Below are 26,145 nucleotides of genomic sequence, written 5' to 3'. Positions count from 1 at the left end.
TTTTTATTTTTTCCTTATATGATTAAATTATGCAGAGGGGATTTTTAAAATTAACCCAGTAGTGTGTTTTTCCTTTGTTCATTAAGAGCAATGCAGTAAAATAATTTGGAATTTTTTTTTTCTTGCCTGTATAATACCTAGCTATTTTATAAAAAGAAATTCTCGTTATTTCCCCTTTCTTTAACCTTCCGCTTATTCATCATGTTTAAATTTCAAGAACTGAATGGGCTTCTTTTTATGCAAAGATTTCCCTTTTTAACAAAAGAATCCTTATAAAGCTCTATTGTGATTTGTTTTGATCTTGTTTGAAGTAGCTGCGCCTCTTTTTCCCCTTCTCTTTCTTTCAGTATTTTTATTTATTTTTATTAAACTTTTTTAAAATATATGCATTTGATTTTATTTTTTTTAATAAATACCGTAGGTTGTGGCCAAAATTTATTTAAATTCCTTCTGTGTAATTGTTTAGATCACAAATAAGTTAAGTACAAAAAAGTATAAACTAGGTAAAATAAAATTTAATACTTTCGTCTTAATAATTTATGATCTATTTCGAACTTTCGCATGTTAAAATACAATTTTAACGGATTAAAGATAACTTTTGTTTTGTATAGAAGATATTTTAAGTTACGAAATTCATCGTACTTTTTCTGAATGTCTTATTTTTTTTTTCTACGGATTTAAATACTTGACTCTCAAATTACAAGCAGAGGCCCATCTAGTGAATATACTCTCAATAGTTAAGTTATAATAGCAGTTTGTACCTTAATTAATATTATTGTAACTATTTACGTATAGATGTTGTTTTCAATATGTCATGTAACAACAACTATCTCGACATGCCTTCATTTCCTATTAGAAAGTATACAGTTGTTTAATACACCTTATTCTGCAAAGCGATATTTTGTAACAGATAAAATTTGCTTTTAAAAGAAATAAATTATTTAATTTCTGAGCTCAAATCCTCTGTATTTCATAAGATATTAATGATGTTAAGTAATTCTGGTGAGTTTGAAGTGAACATTTGTTTTAATTATTTCTAGATGTATTATTAAAAAAGGTGACATGGTTGCTAGATTTAGAAAAAACTCTCTTTTTTGGTTTCCTGAATTGGCCTCTTTTTTTTTCATTTGTTTATTTCTGTTTATTCTTGTCGCAAGCCATCATACGTTAGATTTAGCATATTGTTCGAACAGCGAATTTAAGATCATTTTACAAATTATCATTTCAGTTTACGTTTCGAAGTTGGTATATTGTTAACAACGTGAGAAGTGTATTATAACGATTCTTTTATTTTCAAATGACGATTCTTTTTTCAATGCCAATAATAGAGCAGGTAACAAATACATATATACAAGAAATACTTCTCAAGAGAGTCTCAAAATACAATGATCACGTTGTGAGCTAAATGCTTTCAAAATATATCGTAAACAGTATCCCGAAAGTATAGACAGTAAAGAGCTTGCAATGCACCCTAGTGTAGAAAAAACACCGTTTCTAGTTCGTCGATCGAAAGAACTCCCCTTACCATTCGTCTAGAGAAGTGGCGGTGGCCATAGTTACGAGATTTAGGGTCAATATTAAGACAGGTTTTGCCTCAGGTCATCCAGAGAAAGAGAATCAGGGGAGAGAGGAGCTCCCCTTTTTAAAATGCGCAATTTCTTGTTTCCATAAAAGCAGACGGCGTTAGATTTTGTTGTGAGGGGAATTCTTTCTATAAACAAACTATATTTCGCCATTTCTTTTGAAAGATTTAGGCGAATCGAAAACTTTTTTATTAAAGGTAATTTTGTAAGTGTCAATTTTAAATTTTCATTTTTCAAAAACTTTTCGTTCGATTCTGTTAAAATTTTGGATTTTGTTAACATAATTAAAACTAGGTACTTAATGTTTAAATTTAAAAATTATATTTAGGTATATTATTTAATTACTATTTATAGAATAGTCTAACATTATTTTTCTAATGAATTAATTTAACGTTTATCTAAACAGAAATGATTTGTGTCGCTGCATTATTAGAGTAATGAATATATAAAAATTCTTTGACTTGGCAGCAAAATTTGAATAATTTGACTTGGCAGCAAAAGCCAAATACATGTCAAAAAAAGTCATTAAATCAACTTCAAACATTTCATCTCAATTGAAACATTTGTAAAATATTTTTAACAAAAAATATTTGTTTACTGTAGCCAGATGTAAGAGAAGACTAATACTGTGGTTTACACTTCTTTCAATATAACTTCAATGTGTATATTTGCCAAAGCAACGTGACTTTGTGGTTGTAATCCAAAAATATTAGTCAGTGGGTGTCTTCTTCTACTGTGGAAAGTGGGAGCTTTCTTAGGGTGCCGTGGCGATAAGCCAAAGCAATTTTGGAATTTGTCCACCTTGTGCTTTGTTCTTTTTTATAAAAAAGTAAATGAGATACATACTAGTCTGTCCTTGCTGTCTCTACTGAACTCAATGAAAAAGATTTCTTCGGTCTTTTTAATATTTGTTGAACTTTTATTTACTTGAATTTATTCCATAATCAGTTCCCAAACCCAAAGGAATTATCCTTTAAATTTTTTATTACAATTTAAAAAAAAATATTAAAAACAATCATTTTGGGGAGGGGGGGAGCAAAATATACAATTAAAAAAATCTGGCGCCGTTGGGGGCTCAAGGGATAAAGCGCTCGTCCCTGGGTTCTTACGCACAAGGCTCGCATAGACTACAGTGCTGACATTAAATATCCTAGTTGGTTAGAAATCCCCTTCCCATCGTGCTAACCTTGGGAAGTTTTCGTGGTTTTTCTCTCTATCTAACACAAATGCGGGTTAGTTCCATCAAAAAGTCCTCCAACAAGACTAGATCCCAATGCTTGATCCAGGAGTTCCCTTGTTTTCTGGGTTGTGTTCAAAATTACAAGAGTACGGAGTTGAACATTGATGGTCCTAAGCTCAGAATGCGGTCGGCTGTTCAACGCCAGTAAAAAATTAAAATAACCTTGAAATTTTCAATCAATGTACCTAAAATAGGAAATATTTTTTTCTCTATAACGCTTTTAATATTCATAAAAAAATATGTTAGTATTAGAAATTTGATGAGTAATAATTGACTTTTACTATGCGTTTTTAAAGGACTAACGAGAGGTTAAAATTCATAATGTTGATGCAGTAAAAGGAATAGATTACAAAGTATTTATTTTAAAAGTTTAAATAAATAAAATTTTCATCAAAACCAGATTAGTAATTCTTATTGTTGACTTAAGCTTTTGATGCATGGTCTTGAAAAATCAACACTTGATTTGAAATAGTTATTTTTGGAATGTTTATCCGCTAAGTGTTACAAAAGTAGTCAAACAACTACGCGTATGGAATGCTTGTTTAAATTGTCAAATACTCGATTAGCTAACGCAAGATCCGTGTTACCGTTTGTCTGCATTAAAAACTAATGGTTAGCTGACTCCGACTTGTAAGAATAGTTTTAAATTGTTGAAATCGTTATTTATTGTCGTTACTTGTTGACTGGTCTAATAAAAACGCATTATACGAATTGAAAATTTTAAAAGCTTGGCAAAATTAGTATTTTTTTTTTAAAAAATTTTAACATTTAATTTTTTTTAAAAAATGCGTCTGGTAAACTCTTTTAACCCAAAAGAAGAAAAAGTTTTATATTAAAATTACTTTTTAAAACTACTCATCATGATTTGAATAATATTGGTTTAAAATTTCACCCGAATTTTTATTTAGTTACTGTTTCAAAATAATTTTAGAAAGTAGAGGCACATTTATTCGAAATGATAGAAAGCAAAGTATGTGGAAATACTAATAATTTTGTAAAGTGACACATTTGTTATTACCATAAAAAAGTTTTCAACATTTTTTAAAAAATCTAATTTAACCAAAAAAATTTCCCCAGGGTTGCCTGAATTTCCCCTGATCCTCGTTCGTGCAGCCTGGCATATTCTGCACTCTATAAGTAGACATATAAATATTGGGAATAAATATTAAAGTTATGCATAGATTTATTTTTTTTGTCTCTTAAAAAACTAAATCATACTCCAATTATTCTTACATCTTTACCACTAGGCGCTTTCAAGCACTTATTATATTCGCATTTCAGTGGACTTTTATAGCTAGTGCTTTACCGGAATTCCCCCAGGAAATAGCTTTACGCTAAAAATTTAAAGGGGGAAAAGGAAAACTGAAATAAACTAGTGCAGTAAGATGAATAAAATGGAGTCATGTAATAAATAACTTAAATGGGTGAAGCATTGAAAAGATCAATAATCTTTTTTGGAGGCGCAGAGGAATTTACCTTGACATTTTGGTGAAAGATGCGGCCTCCCCCGCTTCAATATCTAACTCTCGTCCGTGACGTTAATATTGTCGTTCAATAATGTTACATCTTTTTGCAACGGGGACGACCGAGTTTGAGTTATGTTGAGATAGATATTTCCCTTTGGGGAAATGAAGATTTATTTTTATGTTCTTTAAGAACAGTTTTTAACTCTAAAAACAAAGTTGATTTACGGCTTTCGACTGTAGTCACGTAACTGTGGCTGTCTTCCTCTTTTTTTTCTTTTTTTTACTTTTTTCGATTAAAATTTTATGATTTGCAGGGTTGACATGGTTTAAATAATTTTTTTTAAAAAAATTCGAATTTAAATCAAATGATTTTTAAAGAAAATACGAATTTTAATCAATTGAATTTTTTTAAAAACAATTACAAGCAAACAATTTAACATACAAATTAAGTGTAAAATATTTTTTTTAAAAATATGTTAAAATCCGATTATTCGATAAAAAGTTTCCAAAGGTGGTCCTTTTTCCGAACTATGCACAACCATCGCATCAACATCTAGTGTGTTAAAATTATTAATAAATTAAATGTGCTTGTTAATAATATTTTCTTTGCTAAATAGACCCTGAAAATAAAACAAGGTTAAATAAATTGATCTTTATTTTAAAGTGTTTAACTATAGTTCATTATATCCTTGCTCAACAATTTCATTAATTTTTTTAATTAAAATTTATCCGATAGAAAATAAAATTCTTTGAATTGAATCCTGCTATGAATTTTATCAATTTAGAATGTTATTTAAGCATTTCTACATTCGGATAGGTTTAATTTGTTTATTTAAATGGTAGTTGCAGCTTGAGTAAAAGTCGACACATATAAAAATAACTCACGTGGGATGGAAAAAAAATATTTTTCGTGACCTTGATCTTAACATTGCATTTACCTCGAAACCGGGTACTTGTGTTGTTATTTGATGGATTGTTTTGTTTTACTTGTTTTGTGAAATGCTAGTATGCGCAGGTATTTCTCAACCTCATGATATTATATATATCATGTTCTGTTTGAACAATTGATTTTATGGGACAGATTAAATTTATTTTTTTGTTGTTTAGGAAAATAAAATTTTTAAGTGAGATTTTTTATCCTTAATGGTTGATAAAAAGGAAAAAAAAATTTCTTAAAAAAAGATTTAAAACTAGATTTTTTTTATTTGGCATGTATTTATATATATATATTCATTCTAGAATAGTCTATAAACCAAAAATTCTTGTTGCCGCGTATTAGTTAGAATTTTATAACTGAGGAATCAAAAAAAAATTTTTTTAATGATACTGTAAGTGGCCATGATATTTTTTCTCCAAATTTACAAATTTAAATTTTTGTTAAAGAAAAAATTGGGCAAATCGAAATGATTTTTGAGTTGCATATTCTACCAGCAATTATTTTTCTTGGGCAAAATTTAAAAAATAATTTTGAACTTTTTTCGTATAGAAAAAATGGAAGGTTATGAATAAAAACATTAAAGAAATTTTTTGCATCAAGCTATTTTTAAGGCTAAGGCTCGCATAAGTAATGCAATGCGTAGTATTTAGAGATTAAATTAACTGACTCTATAAACAAAATTATTTAATTACTAATATTATTTTTATCAATATTTAATACTATTTTATTTTTATTTATTTAAAACTATTTCAAAAAGGTTTCAGAATAATTTGTTCGTGATATGGTGTGAATCAGTTTTTGTTTTTTATTGATGGAACATTTCGCTAAATGCATACGTAAAGATATTGCTTTGAGAAAATTGTTCTTATTCTAAATTCCTCAACTACCCTAATCGCTTCTGTCCCTAAATCAGTAATTAAAGCATGAATGCCAAAATATGAAATCCTAATAGTAAATAACTAATTAATATTCCCGTGACTATTTCATTTTAGGTCATCACACATCGACATTTTTCCGTTGGGAATTGCATAGCCATTCAATATCCCAACTTTCCGCTTCGGCTATTTTTCGAAGTTATGAATAGCTAACCCACTTTTTAGGCAGTTTCGTCTGCTGGTCAACCGATTTCCCAAACAAACTTAGATGAAGTTACTCAAGAATTATCGAAGCCAGTTTTAGAAACTCTGGAGAAAAGAAAAGCAAGTTAAACATGCTAACATCTTTTGTGCCCTTTTCTTTTTTTAATGTTCACAATTGCGTATCGGAACTTGCGAGTATTTTCATTTCCCTGTGTTAGCTAGTCCGTGAACTGAATCCACAGAATTTAATTGGCAGAACTAATCTTTAAGCTTTTTGGAAAATTAACTGCTATATTTTTGCTCATTATGATTATTTTTGCCCTCTAGAGTTCAATTATATGACGTTAATTATCCAAATGAAGATTCATGGAAAGGGTAATTTAATAATTAATGGACTGAATTTCCGTATTTTCTTTTGTTTGTTGGACTAATTTTAATTAGATTGTTTTTATAAAGCTTATTACATATCGAGTTTATATCTTAATGCTTAAATGATTAAGCTTAATTATAGTTGGTAAGTTTAGTTGATAATAATAAACATTCTGTGGAAGAATACAATATTTTAGTTACATAAACTAAATTAGCGTTCAACAGTTTTTTTTAAAACTAGAATTAGCATGGGGTAAATTATTAAGTGCTTAGAACAAACTATTATTCCAAAAAAGAAGTTTCATTCAATTAAAATTTCTTATTAACACGATGGAAAAAGTAAAACGATGAATAAATAAATTTTTATATTATATCTGAAATTGTTCATGCAATAAAAAAAGGAGGGACATCGACATTAAAAAGTAACCGTTTCTAAAATTGCAATTACTTTGTTAGTCAGAATTTTCCCCCTTCCATTTTCTATTACTAATTCTGAGTAAGTGATGTTTTTTTAAGTTATGATTAAACACGTTGGCTTAAGCCATTTGTATTACTTTCTGGTCCGCACGTATAAGGTCTCGCGTGCAAGGTTTGTTGTGTGATGCCTTGGTAACCGTATAAGTCACCTTGCTTTTCTCGGACCAAACATGTTCAGAGTAGTTTATGTGCAATTAAGTTTAAAATTTTAATTCGTTTATATGAAAGGCTTCCGAAGCGATAAATAATTTTTTTTAATTGTTCATTTTTTTAATTGTTTTGATTTCAATGTAGTCAGTCAATAAGAGATTTCTATGATTATGCTGTTGCCAACTGAAAATTCTAGAAATTTGAAAGTATCTACTTGAAAACAATACTAAAGAGCACTTTGAAGTAAAAAATAAAAGGCACCTTTGGAAAAAGTATGGTTTATTAAAATTAGAATAAGTACTTTGCATGTATATTTCATTTGTTTAAAATCTTTTGAAACTATCATTTATTCGTGATTTCCTAATATTGCTGGACTTAATAATTTTCCTCCCCCCCCCCCCCCCCCNAAAATTTTCCCCCCCCCCCCCCCGCCCAAAAAATAGTTAATCAGAAATCCAAAAAATTCTTTTTTCGAATTGCATTTTGAATGAACCAGTGCTTTGTTCAAACGATTTTCTTCTATGAAAAATAAAGCAATCAACAATATGAAAAACCAAATTTAAGTATTTGCTTTAAAATCAAACATTTTTACTTTGGATTTCTATAGTAAAAAGATCTGTTACCATACCAAGTTATAAAATTCTCTATTAAGTATAAGCCGTATACCTTTCTTTCCATTCCCCGTAATTTTCCAGTATGTTTCTTTTTCTAAACGGGACATATCAATATGTTAGCTCACAACTTCCTCTTGCCTTAGCTAAAAGAAAAGAACAACCAGGCGTTGCTGGTTTACAGAACAATGGCCCTGGACGTTCCGCTTGTTAACTGCAATTATTGTTTCTGATCCTTTCTATGAAACTTATCCGCGCAACATTTCACCCACCATTTTGTTCTCTGTCCATACTTTTACTGTTAATATAAACTCTTGTTCTTGTTTTTATGTTTTAAGAAATGACAGATTTTAATAACTTCGACTGTTGCAAAACAGATCATGAGCTTAAGTTGTGAAGAATCTATTTATTAACTAATTATTCAATTGGTTACATTAGGTTTGATCTTCAGAAGTCCTTGATAGTTAAGGAGATATTAACGAGTGTTTACTCGTGTGACTCCTGTAGGACTTGTTTCGAATGCTTGATTTAGTTAATTTGATGAATTGTGAAACTTAACCGGGCAATCATTTAAGTTGTAGATAATCTGTGTATCTATTAATAAATATCTATTAATAATCTATAGCGTATATTAGGTTTGATCTTCATAAGTCCTTGATATTTATGGAGGTTATTAGCGAGTGATTTCTCGCGTGACTCTTACACATATTTCGATTTCTTGATGTAGTTTGCTTGGTAAATTGTGAAACTTATGCGTGCAACATTTCACCCACTATTTTGTTCTATCCTGTTACTATTTAAATAGTTTTTGTTTGTATGTTTGAAGAAAAGCAGATATTATTAAAAAAATAAATCAAGCACTTGTAGAAAATTTGTTTGTCTATTAATAATTCAATAGACTGCATTAGATTCGATCTTCAAAATTCCTTGCCAGACTCTTATACATATTTCGAATTCTTGATTTAGTTAGATAACTTTTGGTTCAGAGTAATTTTAATTGCTATATTACTATTAAAAATTGAATAAGTGCCCTTTAATTTAAGGGGTTTAAAAAGTAAACATCTAACATTTTTATTTATTTATTTTGAAAGCGTTTTGTAATCGAGAGATGATATTTATAATATAATTGACATCTTTTATATGGAGAAGAACAAGGAAATTTTCAGATAACTTTATAAAAAATACCCGAAAATCATCGAAAAGTGTTAAAGTTTAATGAGCTTAAAGGTCTTTTTTCTCATCAAAAATATAGTATAATATCTTTAAAAACAATCAGTCAAGCACGTTAGTGGGGGAGAATCATTATTGGGTTGTAATTGAAAGAAGCTTAAACAAATCACAAAATTGAACCTTTGATGCTTTACTTAGATTCAATTACATGAAATTACAATAACGTACATATGTAATAAAAGACTTCTTTGCCACTTACTTATGTCTTTTTTAAACGTTGCTTTTGCTTTCTGCAAAACTACGATAATTGGTACTATTCCCCAACTCTTTGTAGCCACCTTGGCGAACAAAGAACACGTATTTTGGGCCAAGGTAGCCACAATCACTCGAAAAAAAATTAATTAACTAATTAAAAAAAAACTGTTTATTCCAGGTTGATTTTAACGAACTTCCCCGATTTTTGTTACAAATAGCAGAAATTTTATTTATTAATTTTTCAGTTATGCCTTATTCTTGAACGCATATATTACAAAACGCTTATATTTCCTTAAATAAATATTTCTCTTAAATAAAATAAACGCTCTATTAAGTTTGTTATAAGAATTGAATATTGACTCTTACAAGGCAAATGTTTGTTAGAAAATTAATTGAATTTTAGGTACCGCCGAATTCGAATTAATTCCATTTCCCCTGACTTATCGGGTCTTTAAGGACAGTTTTTAGATTAGCTTCTTATTAAAAAAAGAAATAATTCAATCAACTATATATCGATACAATTTGGTAGTTTCATTTCGAAATTTAGTAAAAAAATGTGATTTATTTCTTTTTAATTGAATCTAATTGAGGAAATTAATATAGTGAAGCAAAAGTCGAAATATTTTTTTAGACTCTACCTTAAGTATTGTTGCTAGTACCATTCTTATCTGTGTATATTTCCCCAGCTGAAATATACTTTCACTAATGATTTACTTTAATTTCTTTGAAGTCATTAAAATATAAGTAAATTCAAGTCGTACTATTTGGAATCCGGATGTTCATTAAGCAATGGAAGGATATCTATTTCTGCTATCCTTTTCCGCTGCAATTACTAAGCTTTCAATATAAACACTTGATTTCTCCATTAAAGATAAAATCGGAAGTGTTATTTTTCTTTTTTCACAAAATGGTTTATAACTTTTTAGTTTTCTACCTTATATATATTTGCTGCGCGTGCTTTTGATAATTATTTTGTTTATACATTTAACTATGTTTCTATATTATTGACCTTTCAGTCTTTTCATCCTACTATAAAAATTTTTTAATGTATTTGAAAACTCAGTTAAATTGTTATCATGAATAAAGCAAGGAGGAACCATAGGCACAATCGTATATTTCAACATGTTGACTTAAAATGTCTTTATTCGACACACTCATTATGTTAATGAACTAAAACTATGAAATCAGTTGCTATGACAGTATATAATTTATTTTTGTTTTAAAAATAATATTTATTTTTTAATGTTTTCATTTCCTTGTACGTAATCGCCTCACATCTTTCTTAAAAGATCTATTTACAAGTTATTTGAAGGTTTTGTACAATATAATGACGTAAATTCATTCAAAGTTGACATTTTTACAGCAAACTATTTCTCGGTATTGTTTCTAGGTAGGGGTTTTGGACGTTTTCCGAATTTCCTCTAGATAATACGATTCGCAGAAACATAATCGCCTACATGAAAGGCTGGATTTTTCACGAAAAGCACTCGTCTGTACAATTTGAAAATGTGGCTTATCATAATAGGGCTACAACAAATTAGTACATCCCAATACATAGTACTACAACAAATTAAATTAGTACATATCTCTTTCGTTTAGAAAGCTTTATTTCATCCACAAAAGGGTTTTTTTTTTCTTTCCCTTTTTTAATGAAATTGGTATCTGTGATCTGTACGGAGTCTACTATATAAGTACTTGTTTAAAAACTTCATTCGCTTNCACAGTATATAATTAATTTTTGTTTTAAAAAAAAATATTTTTTTATTTTTTCATTTCCTTGTACGTAATCGTCCCACATCTTTCATAAAAGATCTGTATACAAGTTATTTAAAGGTTTTGTACAATATATTGACAAGCCGCAGTCTAAATTCATTCAAGGTTGACATTTTTACAGCCAACTATTTCTCGGTATTGTTTCTAGGTAGGGGTTTTGGACGTTTTCCGAATTTCCTCTGGATAATACGATACGCAGAAATACACGAAAAAGCACTCGTCTGTACAATTTGAAAATGTGGCTTATCATTTTAGGGCTACAAGTCCTTGATATGTTAGTTTTTAATTTGATTAGTTTACTGCAGATATATTTTTAAGCTCTGGTTTTTAAATAAAAATTTAGAAAAACATATGCCTATCCCCCAAAATCAACAGAATTTTTTTTTCTGCTCTAAACACCAACAGATCTTTACTTCAAACTCCGCTGTAAAAATGGCAATACCCTTGACAACGGCTGTATATAAAAGATTATTTTCAGTACTTAATCGGATAAAAACTAATAGAAGAAATATTAATTTGATTATCAGAGTAGGGGCCTGAATTCAATGAACAAAATGGAAGAGCTGTTTGATATTTCCAATTTCATAATGCTATGAAATTGATTGAAAATAACTAAAGATGCTAATGAAATTTTAAGAAAATAAAATATTTTATTTGAATGTTTTACTTATTTTTTTTAATGTCAAATCTGATAAATCTAAACAAATTAAATTAGTATATATCTCTTTCGCTTAGAAAACTTTATCTCATCCACAAAAAGGTTTTTTTTTTCTTTCCCTTTTTAAATGAAATTGGTATCTGTGATCTGTACGGAGTCTACTATATAAGTACTTGTTTAAAAAAATTCATTCGCGTCAAAAATATATAAATAGGAAAATAACAGTCGGCATGTTTCAAGCCCTCAAAAACAGGCACCCGTTTTCATAAGTCTTGAAAATACTTGAAACATATCTACTGTTACTTCCTGTTTATATATATTTGAACAAATGAATTTTTTAATAATGTAAAATTTTACCGCTTCAGTTTCTAGAATTATTTATTTAATTCAATCTACTATATGTTTCCAATATTCTTATTTTTTACTCCATGAAAAAAAAATATCTATACATAACAGCTCTATCATATTTCTGTTTGATGTATATATTCTTTCAATTAAAATCTATCAAAATAATTTCCCTTGTCGAGTGAAACGTTCTGTGAAAGATCACCTATTCGTTTAATTTTTAAATCTGCATATTTCATTTTTACAAACGTTGTCCCCTGTCGTTTAGGGGGTAAGATGATACCAAATAAAATAAAAAAAACTATAAAACTTCCTCCCCCGGTACTTTCATATCCATCTCAGTAGTGGGATGCATCCTGCAGGAAACGATTCCATCCTTACGAGAGGAAGTTGGAAAAAGGTTTTTAATGAATGGATTGTCCTTGCTCCTACAGGACGGAAGACTGGGCTTTAAAGTAGGAAGCGGAGTATTACAGAGGAACTTGGCGCCCATTCATAAAATAAACTTCATTTTTTTTATTTTGTGCGTAATTTTTTATCACCGTGATTAGAATGCAAATATTAGCTTCAAATCATTATGATTCCGTTTAAGCTAAGCTATGTTTTGTTATTTAAAGATTTAAAGGTGAAAAAACTGATCGGTATGTTAAACATGGGATTAGTTTTATTAAAATTTGGTTTATACTGAAGATTTATGGATAACATTTATTTCAATCTATATTATTCCATTGATTAGAATGCAAATATTAACTTCAAATCATTGTGATTATGTTTAGGCTAAGTTATGTATTTTCTTTTAAGTATTTAAAGGTGAAAAAACTGTTCGGTATGTGGTTGTATCGCTTTTATCAAAATTCGGTTTCATACTGAAGGTTCATGGATAAAATTTATATTAATCCATCTCACCTTTAAATCCAAATACCATTTATTATGCCGATGATTTAATCATTCGTTGATCAAATTTAGCTTTTTGGAGAGCTGATTCCAAATTTTTTACCTATTAAATTTTTGGTATTTATAATTTCTTACATATTGTTTAATTTTTACTTTAAGTCTTCAAAATATTAATGTAAATTCTCACAAAATACTAACACATTTTTTACTTTAAATCGGGGTTCATTGATTTAAGTCAGCATAAATCACGATTAAAATTATAAAATCAATTGTTTGTTTTTTTAAACCACCTATTTAAAAATTTGCAAAGCCTTATGATATGAGGTATTTGAAATTACTTCATAGTTTTCAAATTTATATAACATTTCAAAAAATTACCTTTTTTTTAAATAAATGAGTTCTTCTATATAGAAATATTTGTCAACCTACAATAAAAGTAAGGTATAAGGGTATAAAGAAACTCTACTTATCATGTCATTTCAAACATTAATAAATAAATGTAAAATGAATTTTTAATTAGTTACCCTTTAAAATGCACTTTTTATTTCTTTTGAATATTCGACAAAAGAGCCGAATATTCATTACATCTATACTCTGATCTATTTAAATTTTCCACTGTAACTAGTAAATTTAAATAAAAGAGATGCTTTTTTGGAATTAAATACAACACTCCCATCTGACATCATTTTTTCGATAAGGACAATAAAATAAAATAAAAAATGGCATTTCTATTTTATTAAAAGTTGCAGGTGCAGTTTTTCAAATGAGGCCGCGATTCACTCTCTACAACCGCCTTGAACTGTCCAAGGGAATAACCAACAAGCGATTTGGAAGTTTCTTTTGGTTTAACGATCGTCGGGGAACTAGTTCCTCATTCTCTTGCTCAGACGGAAAACCTGTTTTGGAATATTTTTCTCCACAAACATTTTACTCCGAAAAATTCCTGCATTTCAAAGAAACTCAACTTCTTCTACCATGCAAGAGCTCAACCAGAAAAATGATAGTTTTTGAAATACCCGGAACCAACTCAAGATTTTAAATATATAAGATATTGTTTACTATCAGTTGACACTGAGCGTTATAAGCATATAATTCGAATGAATATATATATTTGAAACGATAGCTTCACTATATTTAAATGGATTTAAATGGGCTATCTCAACTTATAAAAGAATTTTTTTATTGGTTCATGTCATGAGTACTTAACTCTTCAATGTAGCTGCGTTCACTGTCATAAAACAGGTCGATTTCTATTTCTCAATCTTCTAACATCTCAATTTTTAAAAAATAAATGTTACATACCTCTTTAATCTTTCTTACTACTTCAAATAGGTAAAAAAAAAAAAATATAAATATCTATTTGTTTACTTTAGTTTGTTTATTCTAAATCATTGTTATTTACCATAAATATTGTAAAATTTAAAACTTTTTGCATACAAAGCCTAAGGCAATCCTCCCCAACATTTTTTTTTTTTATCGCCGTTTCGACCAGTCAACGTTTGATAATTTTACCGCGACCCGCTTGTGATACGTTGACTGTTTATATTTTAATTGTTATGATTTAATAATTTTAATTGTGTTTAAACATTTTTACAGGAAAGTCGCACAAAACCTAGCGAAATACACCACAGTAAATATTTAATTTAGTATTTCGACGCCCAAGTTACCGGTCAGCGACGCAGGAATTGGAGACCACTGGCTTAAGAGATGAAGCACTCGCCTCCTCTTTTTGAAAACGCATGTAAAACTTTTTTTTAAAGGTCCAGAGGATTTCTTTATTATTTATTTATTGTTTTTTTTCCTTCTTTTTTTGCGATTATTTAAAATCCGGGTGATTTTGAAGAACATTACATTTATATTCATTATTTGATATTTTGTAACAAATGCACTCGAAGAGCCGCGATGGCTCAAGGGATAGAGCGTTCGCCTTCCAATGAGGTGAACTGGGCTCGAATCCCAGCGAAGGCGGGTCGATACGAATCGGCATCCCGCTTGCACCGACCACAGTGCTGACTTGAAATATCCTCAGTGGTTGACGTGTTCATGGGTTAGAGTCCCTTCGCCGTCAGGCTAACCTTGGAAGGTTCTCGTGGTCTTCCTCTATATGTAATGCGAATGCGGTTTAGTTCCATCAAAAAGTCCTCCACGAAGGCAAATTTCTCCCTATACTTGATCCAGGAGTTCCCTTGTCTTCTGGATTGGATTTAAAATTACAAGGCTACGGAGTTGAACATTAATAGTCGTAAACCCGAAAATTGGGTCGGCTGTTCAACGTCGGTCATAAAATAAAATAAAATGCACTCGAACAATCCGTAGCAGCAACACACCTCCCAACTTAGTGCTTATGTATTTTTATATTTCCCACCCTTTAGCGAACAATGAAATACAACTACTCTCTTCCGCAGAAAATTTTCGACCTGTAAATTATATGGATGAATAAATAAATATTATTTTTAGTTAATCCTTTAAAAAATTATCTCCACGAACGTTAATACTTTGCAGTACCCCATCCTTGTAGCATATCTCTCCCCATTCTCTGCAAACACATTTTTCAGATAATTCGTAAGGAATTCAATAGTATTTAATACTTCACTTCTATAAATATACTTCACAAATATGTCTATAGTTTTATTTAGAAATGCTTATACATTCCGTTATTTTCTCATTTTATAAATAGCTTTGTACAGAAATACTTTCTCTCAAAAATCACGACTACGCTTAGATAAAAGGTGAAATCATTAGTTCGTTTTTCAGCTGTTTTATTTAAGCACGATTTTCTAAATCACGTTTTGGTAGTTCTCAGAATGAATTCTTGTTCTATTTTATCTTAATTCTTGGGTATTTCGTGTTTGAATCAATTTCAAGCCTATCTTTCGTAAATGTATCGGCTTAGCTATGTGAATCTGTTGCCTTATTTTTAGTATACCCTTTGGTGGTTGCTTAATTTTAGCATTATTCTAATTTTTTTCAATTTGTTATTTATATGTATTATATCAATGACTTGAGACAACTGAGTCAAACTTAATGATTAGAGAATTCTTAGTTCAAATGCTGATTCAAGTTAGTTATCGGGATAATTCTAAACTTTGAAACCATTACTTTGAAGGTTTTTCGATTAATAATTTTTTTCTTCTTATGTCCACCCTTATATTGAAATGACACATTCGGTTATCAGTTGGCCACTCTTTCAGGGAGCACCGTTTTAGCTGTGCCAACATTACCCCTTAGGATAGATAGTACAGAGAGGAAAAAGGAAAGAACATCCATGCCTCTGAAGGGGATGCGGCTTTCCAATCCAGCGACTTTTTACGACTCGCTCTTCTGATTGGCATTTTCTTAAATAAAATAAAAACTTGATTGTCTTTGTTTTAGTTCAGGTAACAAATTTTAAAAGAAATAAAAGCTTTCATTATGATTGCAACCAATTACAGTTTAGGAAAATCTCAAAAAAAGAAAACGAGATGTTAAAAGCTGCTGGATTGTAAATTAGAGGTCGGGATTCGAAACCGGGACCTTCATAAACTCTTTCACCACCATACAGTATGATCTGCTTTCTTCAATTAATGCCTTGAATCATTTTGGTAGGACATAAGACGTACCCTATGCTAAGTATCGTATATTTATTGCAGCAATTTTCGAAATATCTCATTACTTAAAAAAACTTATCGTTGTATGCTTAAAATAATGATCTTTTTAAGTAACAGATTGAGTTTTTCTAGATTAGTAATAATAGATTGTATTTTTTTTTTTTTTAAATCTAGACGAAATTTTCTGTAGTTTTCTTATGTAATTACTGATATAAGAATTGTCAAAAAAAAAAGTTTCCAGAAATTTTCAACCACTTTCTATAATATAAAATATCAAGTTAATTCTATTTTTTAAGCATTTCTTTCGATTTTTCAAATTTAAATGATAAAAATTGTTTCCTTGAAATTTCTGAAACGAAATATGTTTAAAAAATTACCTTGCTGAGGTATTTTCCTACAAATAATAACAGAGTTCAAATGCCATCATATTTCCATCGCCATCAGAGGAACATTTGGTTTATTAGAATTTCATCTTTCGCGTCTAAATTACTTTAACATCCTGAGGCAGTTGTATGCTTCTGTGAAGGTATAACGCTAAAACATTATTATTTTAGGTTGTTTACTGGTTCCTAACCTGATTGAAAGTGAAAATATTTATATCGGCATTGTGCTTAGGGCGGTCCAAGTTTTACACTTCCACACAAAACAATAAGCAACCGGATTGTTGCTATCTAAGATACATTTTTAGATGGAGGTGACAAATTTTATCAAAGTATTAATATAACATTGTTATTTCATTTTTGTATAAATAATTAATAAGAAGTTAAGATTAAACTTGCTGACTTTAAATGAGAATTATTTACGAATGTTTCGTACGTAACCTTTTTAATTTAACCTGATATTAAAACTCTCAACACAAATTATCTATCAAATCAATAAAAGTCAACAGACTAACTTAATCACTGAAAAGTAATTATAATGGAAATTTAAAGGATCTTTTATTTGCCTGCTAATATATTGTAGTTGCAATGAAACTATATGCCTTTTAAAAAGAAAAAAAAGATTTAGCATATTTTATTGCTATAGCTGAGACGCGTTTTTTTTTTTTTTTTTTTTAATTGGCAACTTTTTTTTACAGATAAACCCCAATGTGTTAGATCAGTGATTCTCAACCACTGTGCCGCGGCACTTTAGTGTGCCGCCAAATTCTTAAAATGTGCAATAAAAATTATAATGCTTTTTTTTATTTTTATTATGAGTAAAGTTTAAATTATATATATATATATATATATATATAATTTTTCCACGCTTTAACCGCGTGAACATCTTTGTCAGCGATTGTCTTGTCTCTGACAATCTTAAAATAAGATGGAAGTGTTTAAATTGTATATGACACACAATTTTAAAAAATGTTGTAAGAGCTAATCATTAAAGTAAGCTATGCAATTAATAAACAAATTAACAAAGGACAACTAAAAAAAATAAATAAATAAAAAACAAATTAACAGACGATAACTTACAAAAATTAAGCTGACAATTAATAATTAGCAAAAGAAACTAGTTAACAAGAAATCACAAAAAAAAATAACAGTTAATGTAAAATAAACTAACAGTTAATAACTATGGAAAACAAGCTAACAATTAATAACTGGCAAAAAGATAAATAACTGTTACTAACTAATAAAAAATAGTTCGAAAGAAATAATTAATCCCTTAATAAATGTGCTTTTGTAGTACATATTATTTTATTTCACATTCAAAATTATTATCGCAAACTATTTAACATAGTGTAAAATAGGTAATTAAACAATTTTTAATCTAGTTTTTTTCATTGTGTGCCGTCAAATTTCGAAATCGTTATAAGTGTGCCGCAACAAAAAAAAAAAGGTTGAGAATCACTGTGTTAGATAATGAGATGGCCCAGGTTTGAATTTTAGCGATGGCTGGTCTATATGAATTATGCACCCTGCTCGCACTAACCATAGCATTGATGTAAAATGTCCTCAGTGGTAGACAGATCGTTAAAAAAAATGAAATATCGTAAAGAAAAATATATTTATCGAGTTAAAAGATTCTTTGATAGAAAGAACTCCCTAATTTGAAAGTTATTCGGATTATGCATAATCAGCGTTCATTCCTCTTTCTCGATAACTATTGATATGAATTCAATAAATAACAAAAGAAAGATATGCCTCCTATCTTTTTGTGAAAGTGCTATTTATGTGCTTGGATCATATTTTAACACGATGATGTATGTATCTTGTATGAGAACAATTCGATACTGTCAGTTTTCCCAAGCGTAAAAATTGACGTCATAGATTACGTCATTGGGAAGGAACAGACAGATCACTTCGCAGCCTATTGTATTTTACGTTTTTTTTTCCACAGGTGTGTTTTTGGAATCATCTTTACGTCATTATTTCATATCTCCTGCATAATTCGGATTATCCTTTTTTTGATGAAATCTCGATTGTATTCAATTGGTATTAGTACTTAGCAACTTTATTTATTTTATTCCTAAATTTAATTCAGATTAAAGCTGCGTGTCATTCAAATTTAGCGGGGAGTGGATTTCTGTCTTTTTGTGAATAATTGTTTTAGTTTAAGCTGGCATTAATTATGTTGTTATTTTATTTCTCTTTTGGGTAAAAAGGAAGAAAAAAATTAAATCAATAAAAAGAAAATAAATTTTACCAGATTTCAATTACGATCTTTAAAAATGATTTTTTTTCCCGTGGCAAATTAACATTGTGTAAAAATTAAGGAATTTATTTTTAAAAAATGAACTTAAAGTTTTATTGTTTAAATAAAGATTTTAGATCACCTTCATGTGTCTATGCTTACGAAAAATTCTAAATGAGGGGTGGTTAACCATAACGTTTTAATATAGTTTGTGTTGTAAGAATTCTTTATTATCATTACGAGAGGACATGGCATTCGTTTGGCATGGTGAGTGAATAGGCATTCCTTTCGACCTAATCTGTCATGATCATGTATATGAGAAAAATGTTAAACATATCTAAATTATATTTAACATCGAAGATGAAATGAATAAATGAAAATATTTAATTTTTAAATTCTTGTTTTTCAATTGATATCCAAAAGCGCAAAATACTTCCGCAATATTGTAAACATTGTTACTGACTATGGGCTACAAAATACAGTGTTAGGACCAATTTGCTGTAATCTTTTAAATGCGGAAAATATTTAGATTCTGTGTGTTGGTAATATGAATGAATTACAAATTTTTTATTAATATTTTGCTTACATACAGGTAAAAATAATTTATGTAAATAAATGTAAACAAATATATTTATTGGATTAAAGCAAATGGTAAATTTATAGGTATATAACAAAAAAGGTAACTTAAGAAAGACAATTGTCCTCACAGTTAACTTCCACTATTATTCAGAAATTAATTTTTTATTTACTTTTATTGACTTGCGAGATTTTTTTTCTCTTTTAATTAATTTATGCAAATTCATAAGTAATTACATTTTCCTGCAGATTCTGAACCCGTTAAATCTATTGAACTTCCTTAACGAAATTGCCGCATTCTGATATTTTGAGAAAGGTTGAAAACATTCTGCATAGATATCTGCCTATATTAGTCCCTGCATTCTGTTACAAAGCATGACTGGAAAAAAAAATTGCCACTTTTTTTTAATATTTTTGTTATTATTTTAGACAGTTCAAGGTCTAAGTTAAAAGTCTTTGAGGCCACAGGTTGTGCATTTAAGCTGTAAAAAATCAGCTGTGGTAATTTTTTTTCCTTTGCTTTTTCATTTCACTAAGTCACTTTTTAAAGGAAACTCGGCAAACGCAAAGGATAAAAAAAACTCACTTTATAAGTGTAGGGCTCTGTTTTTTATGAACGTCGAACCGCAACAGATAAAGAAAAAAATATGAAAAACTACATAAAGCATAAATTTGGAAAACTAAATTAATTCGCGACTACCGGCCGTAGATTGAAGCAGAGGTTAAAGGTCGCCGCCCCCTTTCAAAAGTCTTCAATGGAGCTTTCTTGGGAGAAAGAGTAGAGAGTTTAGTATTGATTTCATTGATGATGGGAGATGAGTCACACAACTACGATGTGTTACCATAGTTACCGCCACTAAGTGCGCGCCACCTGGTTCGAATAATCTACATACTCGGAATCAAATAAAAACAAAACTAAAAAAAATACTCTAAACGAATGATATCCCCCTCTGAGTGTAGAGGAATTTTACAGTCTATGAAGTTTTGCATTTCACTCTATTGGTATGTTGATTTTAACCTTTGTTCCCCCCCCCCTTTCATGTAACTCCTTTTTTATTTTAATGGTCTAGTACTGCGCGTGCTTTTAAGAAACAAATCGACTGCTGTGAATGAATGTCATTGTTTTAAATTATGAGTACGTGAAATAAATGTTTGTTGTTACTTTTGTGTAACGAGAAATGACAATTTTAATAACTGAAATTGATCGTTGTTATGAATTAAAATTTAATCAATGAATTCGAAGTAATCAGTACGGAAAATAATTGTTCGTTGTTATTTTAGTTGTGAAAAGAAACCAAAAAGTTAATCAATGAATATCGTAGTTCTGAATAATGAGTGCGCGGAATAAATGTTTGTTCTTATTTTAGTGTAAATAGAATTTAAAAGTTTAATGAATGAATATTGCTGTTCCATATAATGTGTTTGTAAAATTAATGTTGGTTGCTATTTTAACGAAAGAAATCAAAACTTTTATCAATGAACATCGTAGTTTTCTGTTTTGATTAAACAAAATAAATGTTTTTTTTTAGTGTAAAAAATGATCAATGAATGTCATTGTTCTATATATTGAGTACGCACAAATAAATGTTGTTGTTATTTAATTGTTAAAGAAAAATTAAAACTTAATCAATGAATATCGTAGTTCTAAATTATGATTCCAAAAAAAAAAAAAAAAAAATTATTTTTACTTTAATGTAAAGAGATATCAAAAATTTAAGAATGGAGTATTCTTAAATTTTTGTTCTATATATATTTGTTCTAATATATATTTTGTTCTAATATAGATTATTGTTCTAAATAATAAGTACTAAATTAATGCTTGTGGATACTTTAGTTTAAAGAGAATTGCAAAACTTTATGAATGCTTTAATGGGATATTTCTAAATTTATTCAGTCAGCATATAATTTTGATGGACATGAATATTTTAAATGATTTTTTGCGTTACAAAATTCGAGATTCTAATAAATGATCTATCTAATTAATTTTTAATGTTTTTAATTTTTATTAAAAACATTAATATTTTTATGTTTTTTTAATACTTGATAAACTTATTCCTCCAGTTCTTTATTCTCCATTAAAAACTGTTAAAATTAACCAGTAATCAAATAATAATTTGTTTGGATAAAATCACCAATTGAAATTTTTATGTTGACTTTATAATGTATGTATTAATATAGATTTTTAGACATGTTTGTATTAGAACACTTTAAAAATAGAAAAGCAATTTAATCCATCAGAGGAATTATACTATTTTAAGTATTTATTGTTCTATTATTCTTTGGAAAAAAATTGCAATTTAATGGCTATGATTTAACTTTAAAATTAAACTTTTTTTGTGCATCAGATGAAAGTTTTTATTTATAAGTGTTAAATTTAAGTGTTAAATTTTTTTAATGGGTGTGAGTTTGTAATAGTTATTTATAATTTGAGATTAAATTGTGTCCATCTTTAGTCTGAACTTTCTATATTGATTATGAAATGTAAATATATAGAACAGTGTTTTTATGGTTGAAAAGATACTAATACAATATTTTGCTTGGGATCATAAAAATGCGATTATTTATTGATTTTAATAACTTTCACCTGTGGGAAATTTTTGCCTTATTGATGATTGAAAATTTCTTTAATAATATTATAAATATTTCTACTTTTTGAACTACAGTCAATTCTTAAATATTTATAGCTTAAATTTAAAGCTATGATTCATTCTCTATAACTATATCTCTTCTATTTTCCTTCACTAAAGAACTTTTCAAAACATCCATAATAAAAATTTAAATATATTTTCATTGAACTAACTCCTTTACTATAATTAGCTATTGTTATTTATAAAGTAAACTTTTTCCTTTGCAGATTGACTATCCAGATGTGCAGTTAATGCGACCTGGTCAAAGGCAGTCATGTACAACTATGAATCTAGAAAAATTGTTGGCTTTAGAACAAGAGGAAGTAACAATCGCTCTAGACACAAGGCAGAGATTTTATTCTGAAGGTGGTGATGACAACTATAGACATCACAGATTACAGGTAACTTAATATTTTTGCATGCCAAATTATCCTAATTCTTAATACTTTAAAAACATGGTTTCCAATGTACCATTAATTTTTCCTTTAATTTTTTTTAAAAATTATATAACTTAAAAGAGTGACACTTAAATTCGTCTTTTTTTCTTCATTTTCCCATCATTTCTTTCACTATTGTTTTTCTTCTATACATTATTTTTTATAGTAATTATTTCTCTTGTTAATTTTTATAACATGGAATTTATCTTTAGAAAAGTTCCTCTAACTTATTAGCTTATACATAAAATTTTGCCTTAAGGTTATTCTCATTTGGCCAGAAATTATTTTAATTTTTTGTTTTTCAGATCTGTTAATCGAAACCCTCTTAATTGACTCTTCATAGTAAAAACGTTCATAAAAACAAATGTTTTTAAAAAAGAAAAATCTAGATAAAAGCCAAAACAAAAATTGTTCTTAATGTTTAAAAAAAAATTTAAATGTTGAAAATCACTGTTTAACTTTTTCACATTGCCATATTAGAAATGCCCTTTTAAAACACTGTGTTGTAATAAAATTGTCAATAAAAAGCAACGTTATTGCAAAAGTGAAGGAGAAAAAAGAAAAAAAATTCTTACTTCTGAAAGTTAACATTGAGAATCTGTATATTGAAACTAAACAAAAAGTGGTGAAAAAAAGATGAAATAGATTTGCTGGAATACAATTAAAAAATAAAAAAAATCAGTAGTACAAAACTTATGACTCAGTATAAAGTAATCTAGTTTCAATTCTTCAAGTTTCACATTTCCATGTGTCTTGCAGAACATAAATTATCAAGTTTTAGAACTTAACAAATATGTGTCAAAACTATTTCTAATAATGTTTTGTAAAAATATGATTTTAGTTTTTTTTAAAGAAATCTGTTCTAATTCCTCCTAAAAAAAATTTTGTAGAAATATACTTTTCAAATATTACAATACTTAATACCCATGATTAGAATATTTAAAATTTTAATTAAAGCTATTTAAAAGCTTTTTTAAAAAAGTGTTAAGCCCAGTTGAATACCTTTAGATATTAGTTTTATTTTAGTTTGTTACACCTATTTTAGCCAATTTTGTGTTGAATATGAAGATTTTAAACCTAATATTTGTCTGTTTTTGTAGCTTCCTCTGGAGTTCCCCTCCATACTCCACCGCGGGGAAGCTCTCCTCAAAAGTTCCAACAGAAACTCCCACAGCAGTGATTCCTCTTCAGCCTATTCAGGATCTGATACCATGCAGTCTGTGCAGTCCTCTTTGGAGGATCAGGAGGTGGATTTATCTGGACTTATTGAAAGCATTGTTGATTCTGATGAAGAGGAGGACCTAGCAGAATCTCTTAATGTAAGTGATTTTTAATATTCCCACATTAGAAGAAAGTTCTCAGTTCTTAAAATAAAAATGAGGAAATATACTTACCAGGGGTCTGTTTAGAAGAAATTTGGGTCCGTTAACGGACCCTTCACAAAATATCCTTTCATAAAAACGGACCCTTCACAAAATAATTTATCTTTTGATCAGACCCTTCACATATTTGTTTATCTTCATTGTTGTTTTGCTAATCGAATAAACCTTTCCCATGAAGGGGGGGGACGGATGTAAACGAACTAAATTTTGTCTTCAGCAGACGCTTCTTGCTTTATACGTTTGAAATGGATATTCAGCTCTCAGCAGTATAGGCTAAATACGAAATATTTGTACGTTGCATAGCTAATTCAGTAGCTGCAATTGCTGTTTATTTTTTAAAATTTAATTTTTTTAATTATAATTTTACAGCGTTGAGCTTAATCTTGCATGTCTTTACAATTTAAAAACTCCTTGACAAAGTTTTTTTGCAATAACGAACCCTATTTGCACAAATTGACAAAAGCGGACCCTGGTTGAAAGAATGTGACTTAACGTTTATTTTATATTCACGAATTACGAGTAATTTTTTTAAAATTTTACAAAAACGGACCTTTCACAAAATCTCTGGACAGACCCCTGCTTACCCATTGCAATTTTTAAAAAAATCAGCAGTACAAAAGTTATGTTTTTGTATAAAGTAATCCAGTTTCAATTCTTCAAGTTTCGCTTTTCCATTTGTCTTTCAGAACATGAATTCACAAGTTTTAGATTATTCTTTATTAAATCTGTTCAAATGCCTCCTAAAAAAAACTTTGTCCAAAAATACATTTCCAAAAAATGCTTTGCTGAATTGGCTGAATACTTGTCCAAATATTCGACCAACCGAATATCAAAGTAGTGGCCGAATATTTGTTACATCCCTAATTGTAACTAGTTATAAATAGCTAAAAAAAATTTACATTTTTGTTAGATAAACTATCCCCATATTTTAATTAAGTTCCATTGTATTGATATGTGTTCTACAAGTGTTTTCGTTTCATTTAATATTTGATTCTGTCTTTTTTATTATTATTCGTATAGAGTCTCACTGTGAGGGATACTGTCAGGGAATGTCTTGAAAAAGATCCCTGCGAAAGAACCGAGGATGATATTGAAGTTTTGCTAGAATTTATGCAGCATTTACCGGTAAGCCTTTTTTCATAGTATTAAGAATTGAATATTTGCTTTGCAAAATTAATTACAAATGAAAATGTTATAAAATTTATTGCCTAGTAACCCTATGCAATTAGAAAGTTGCATTCGTCGCGTAGAGAAACCAATTTCCCCTTTTATATTTTCTAAGAAAATACAGATAGGAGAAAACATTTTTTAAATTTTGCCCATCATTTGTTTTATTTGGTACAACCAAGAAAATGCACTCTTTGCAATTAATTATTTTCTCTATATATCCTTTTTCAGGGTGCGTAGCGTTTGTAAAAAGTACTTAAAGGTGCTTTTTGGGAGATTTCGTTTTAAAAAAGTGCTTTTTTTTTTCACGAATAATTTTTTTCTTCCTTCAGTGATATCTGGCGGATCCCCTGTATTTCACGAAAAATGGGGTGTTTGCTACGTAATCATTCACACGAACTTCATGTCGTACCCACGTTATGACTTGCGCATGCGCGCACACTCCAAACTGAAACCCGAGTGCTCCAATTCGGATAGAGTCAGATCCTTATTAAATGTTTTTCTTTTTAATTTATAATTTTATTCTTGTTTATTTTATTTTACTTCTAACACTTTTTTGATGTAGGGGGTAGGGTACTTTTGTTCTGAGTTCAGAGTCAAGTTGAATTCACTCGGTGATGTGGGAAAGTACTGATTGTTTCGATTTACTTCCGTTTCTTTTTGAGTTTTTTTTTAATGCTAAAACTGTTTATAAAAAGTTTTTGTTTTTCAATAATATCATTGATTCAATATGAATTTTT

At 28.9% G+C, this 26,145-nt stretch overlaps 1 protein-coding gene across 1 annotated transcript in view; it reads left to right on the top strand.

The window, feature by feature from the left end:
* LOC107455860 (rap guanine nucleotide exchange factor 6) overlaps nt 1–26,145 on the top strand; it is a 372,206-nt gene that overhangs the window by 316,517 nt on the left and 29,544 nt on the right. The window contains exons 6-8 of the mRNA XM_043045121.2: nt 22,647–22,820; nt 23,957–24,175; nt 25,259–25,363. Coding sequence (XP_042901055.1) covers nt 22,647–22,820; nt 23,957–24,175; nt 25,259–25,363 — 498 coding nt within the window. The remainder of the gene's footprint in view (nt 1–22,646; nt 22,821–23,956; nt 24,176–25,258; nt 25,364–26,145) is intronic.

This window comes from Parasteatoda tepidariorum, chromosome 10, assembly GCF_043381705.1.
Source record: "Parasteatoda tepidariorum isolate YZ-2023 chromosome 10, CAS_Ptep_4.0, whole genome shotgun sequence".
In the NCBI taxonomy this organism is placed as follows: domain Eukaryota; kingdom Metazoa; phylum Arthropoda; class Arachnida; order Araneae; family Theridiidae; genus Parasteatoda; species Parasteatoda tepidariorum.
Note: the sequence above shows the minus strand (reverse complement) of the source record. Positions and strands in the feature narration are given on the sequence as shown.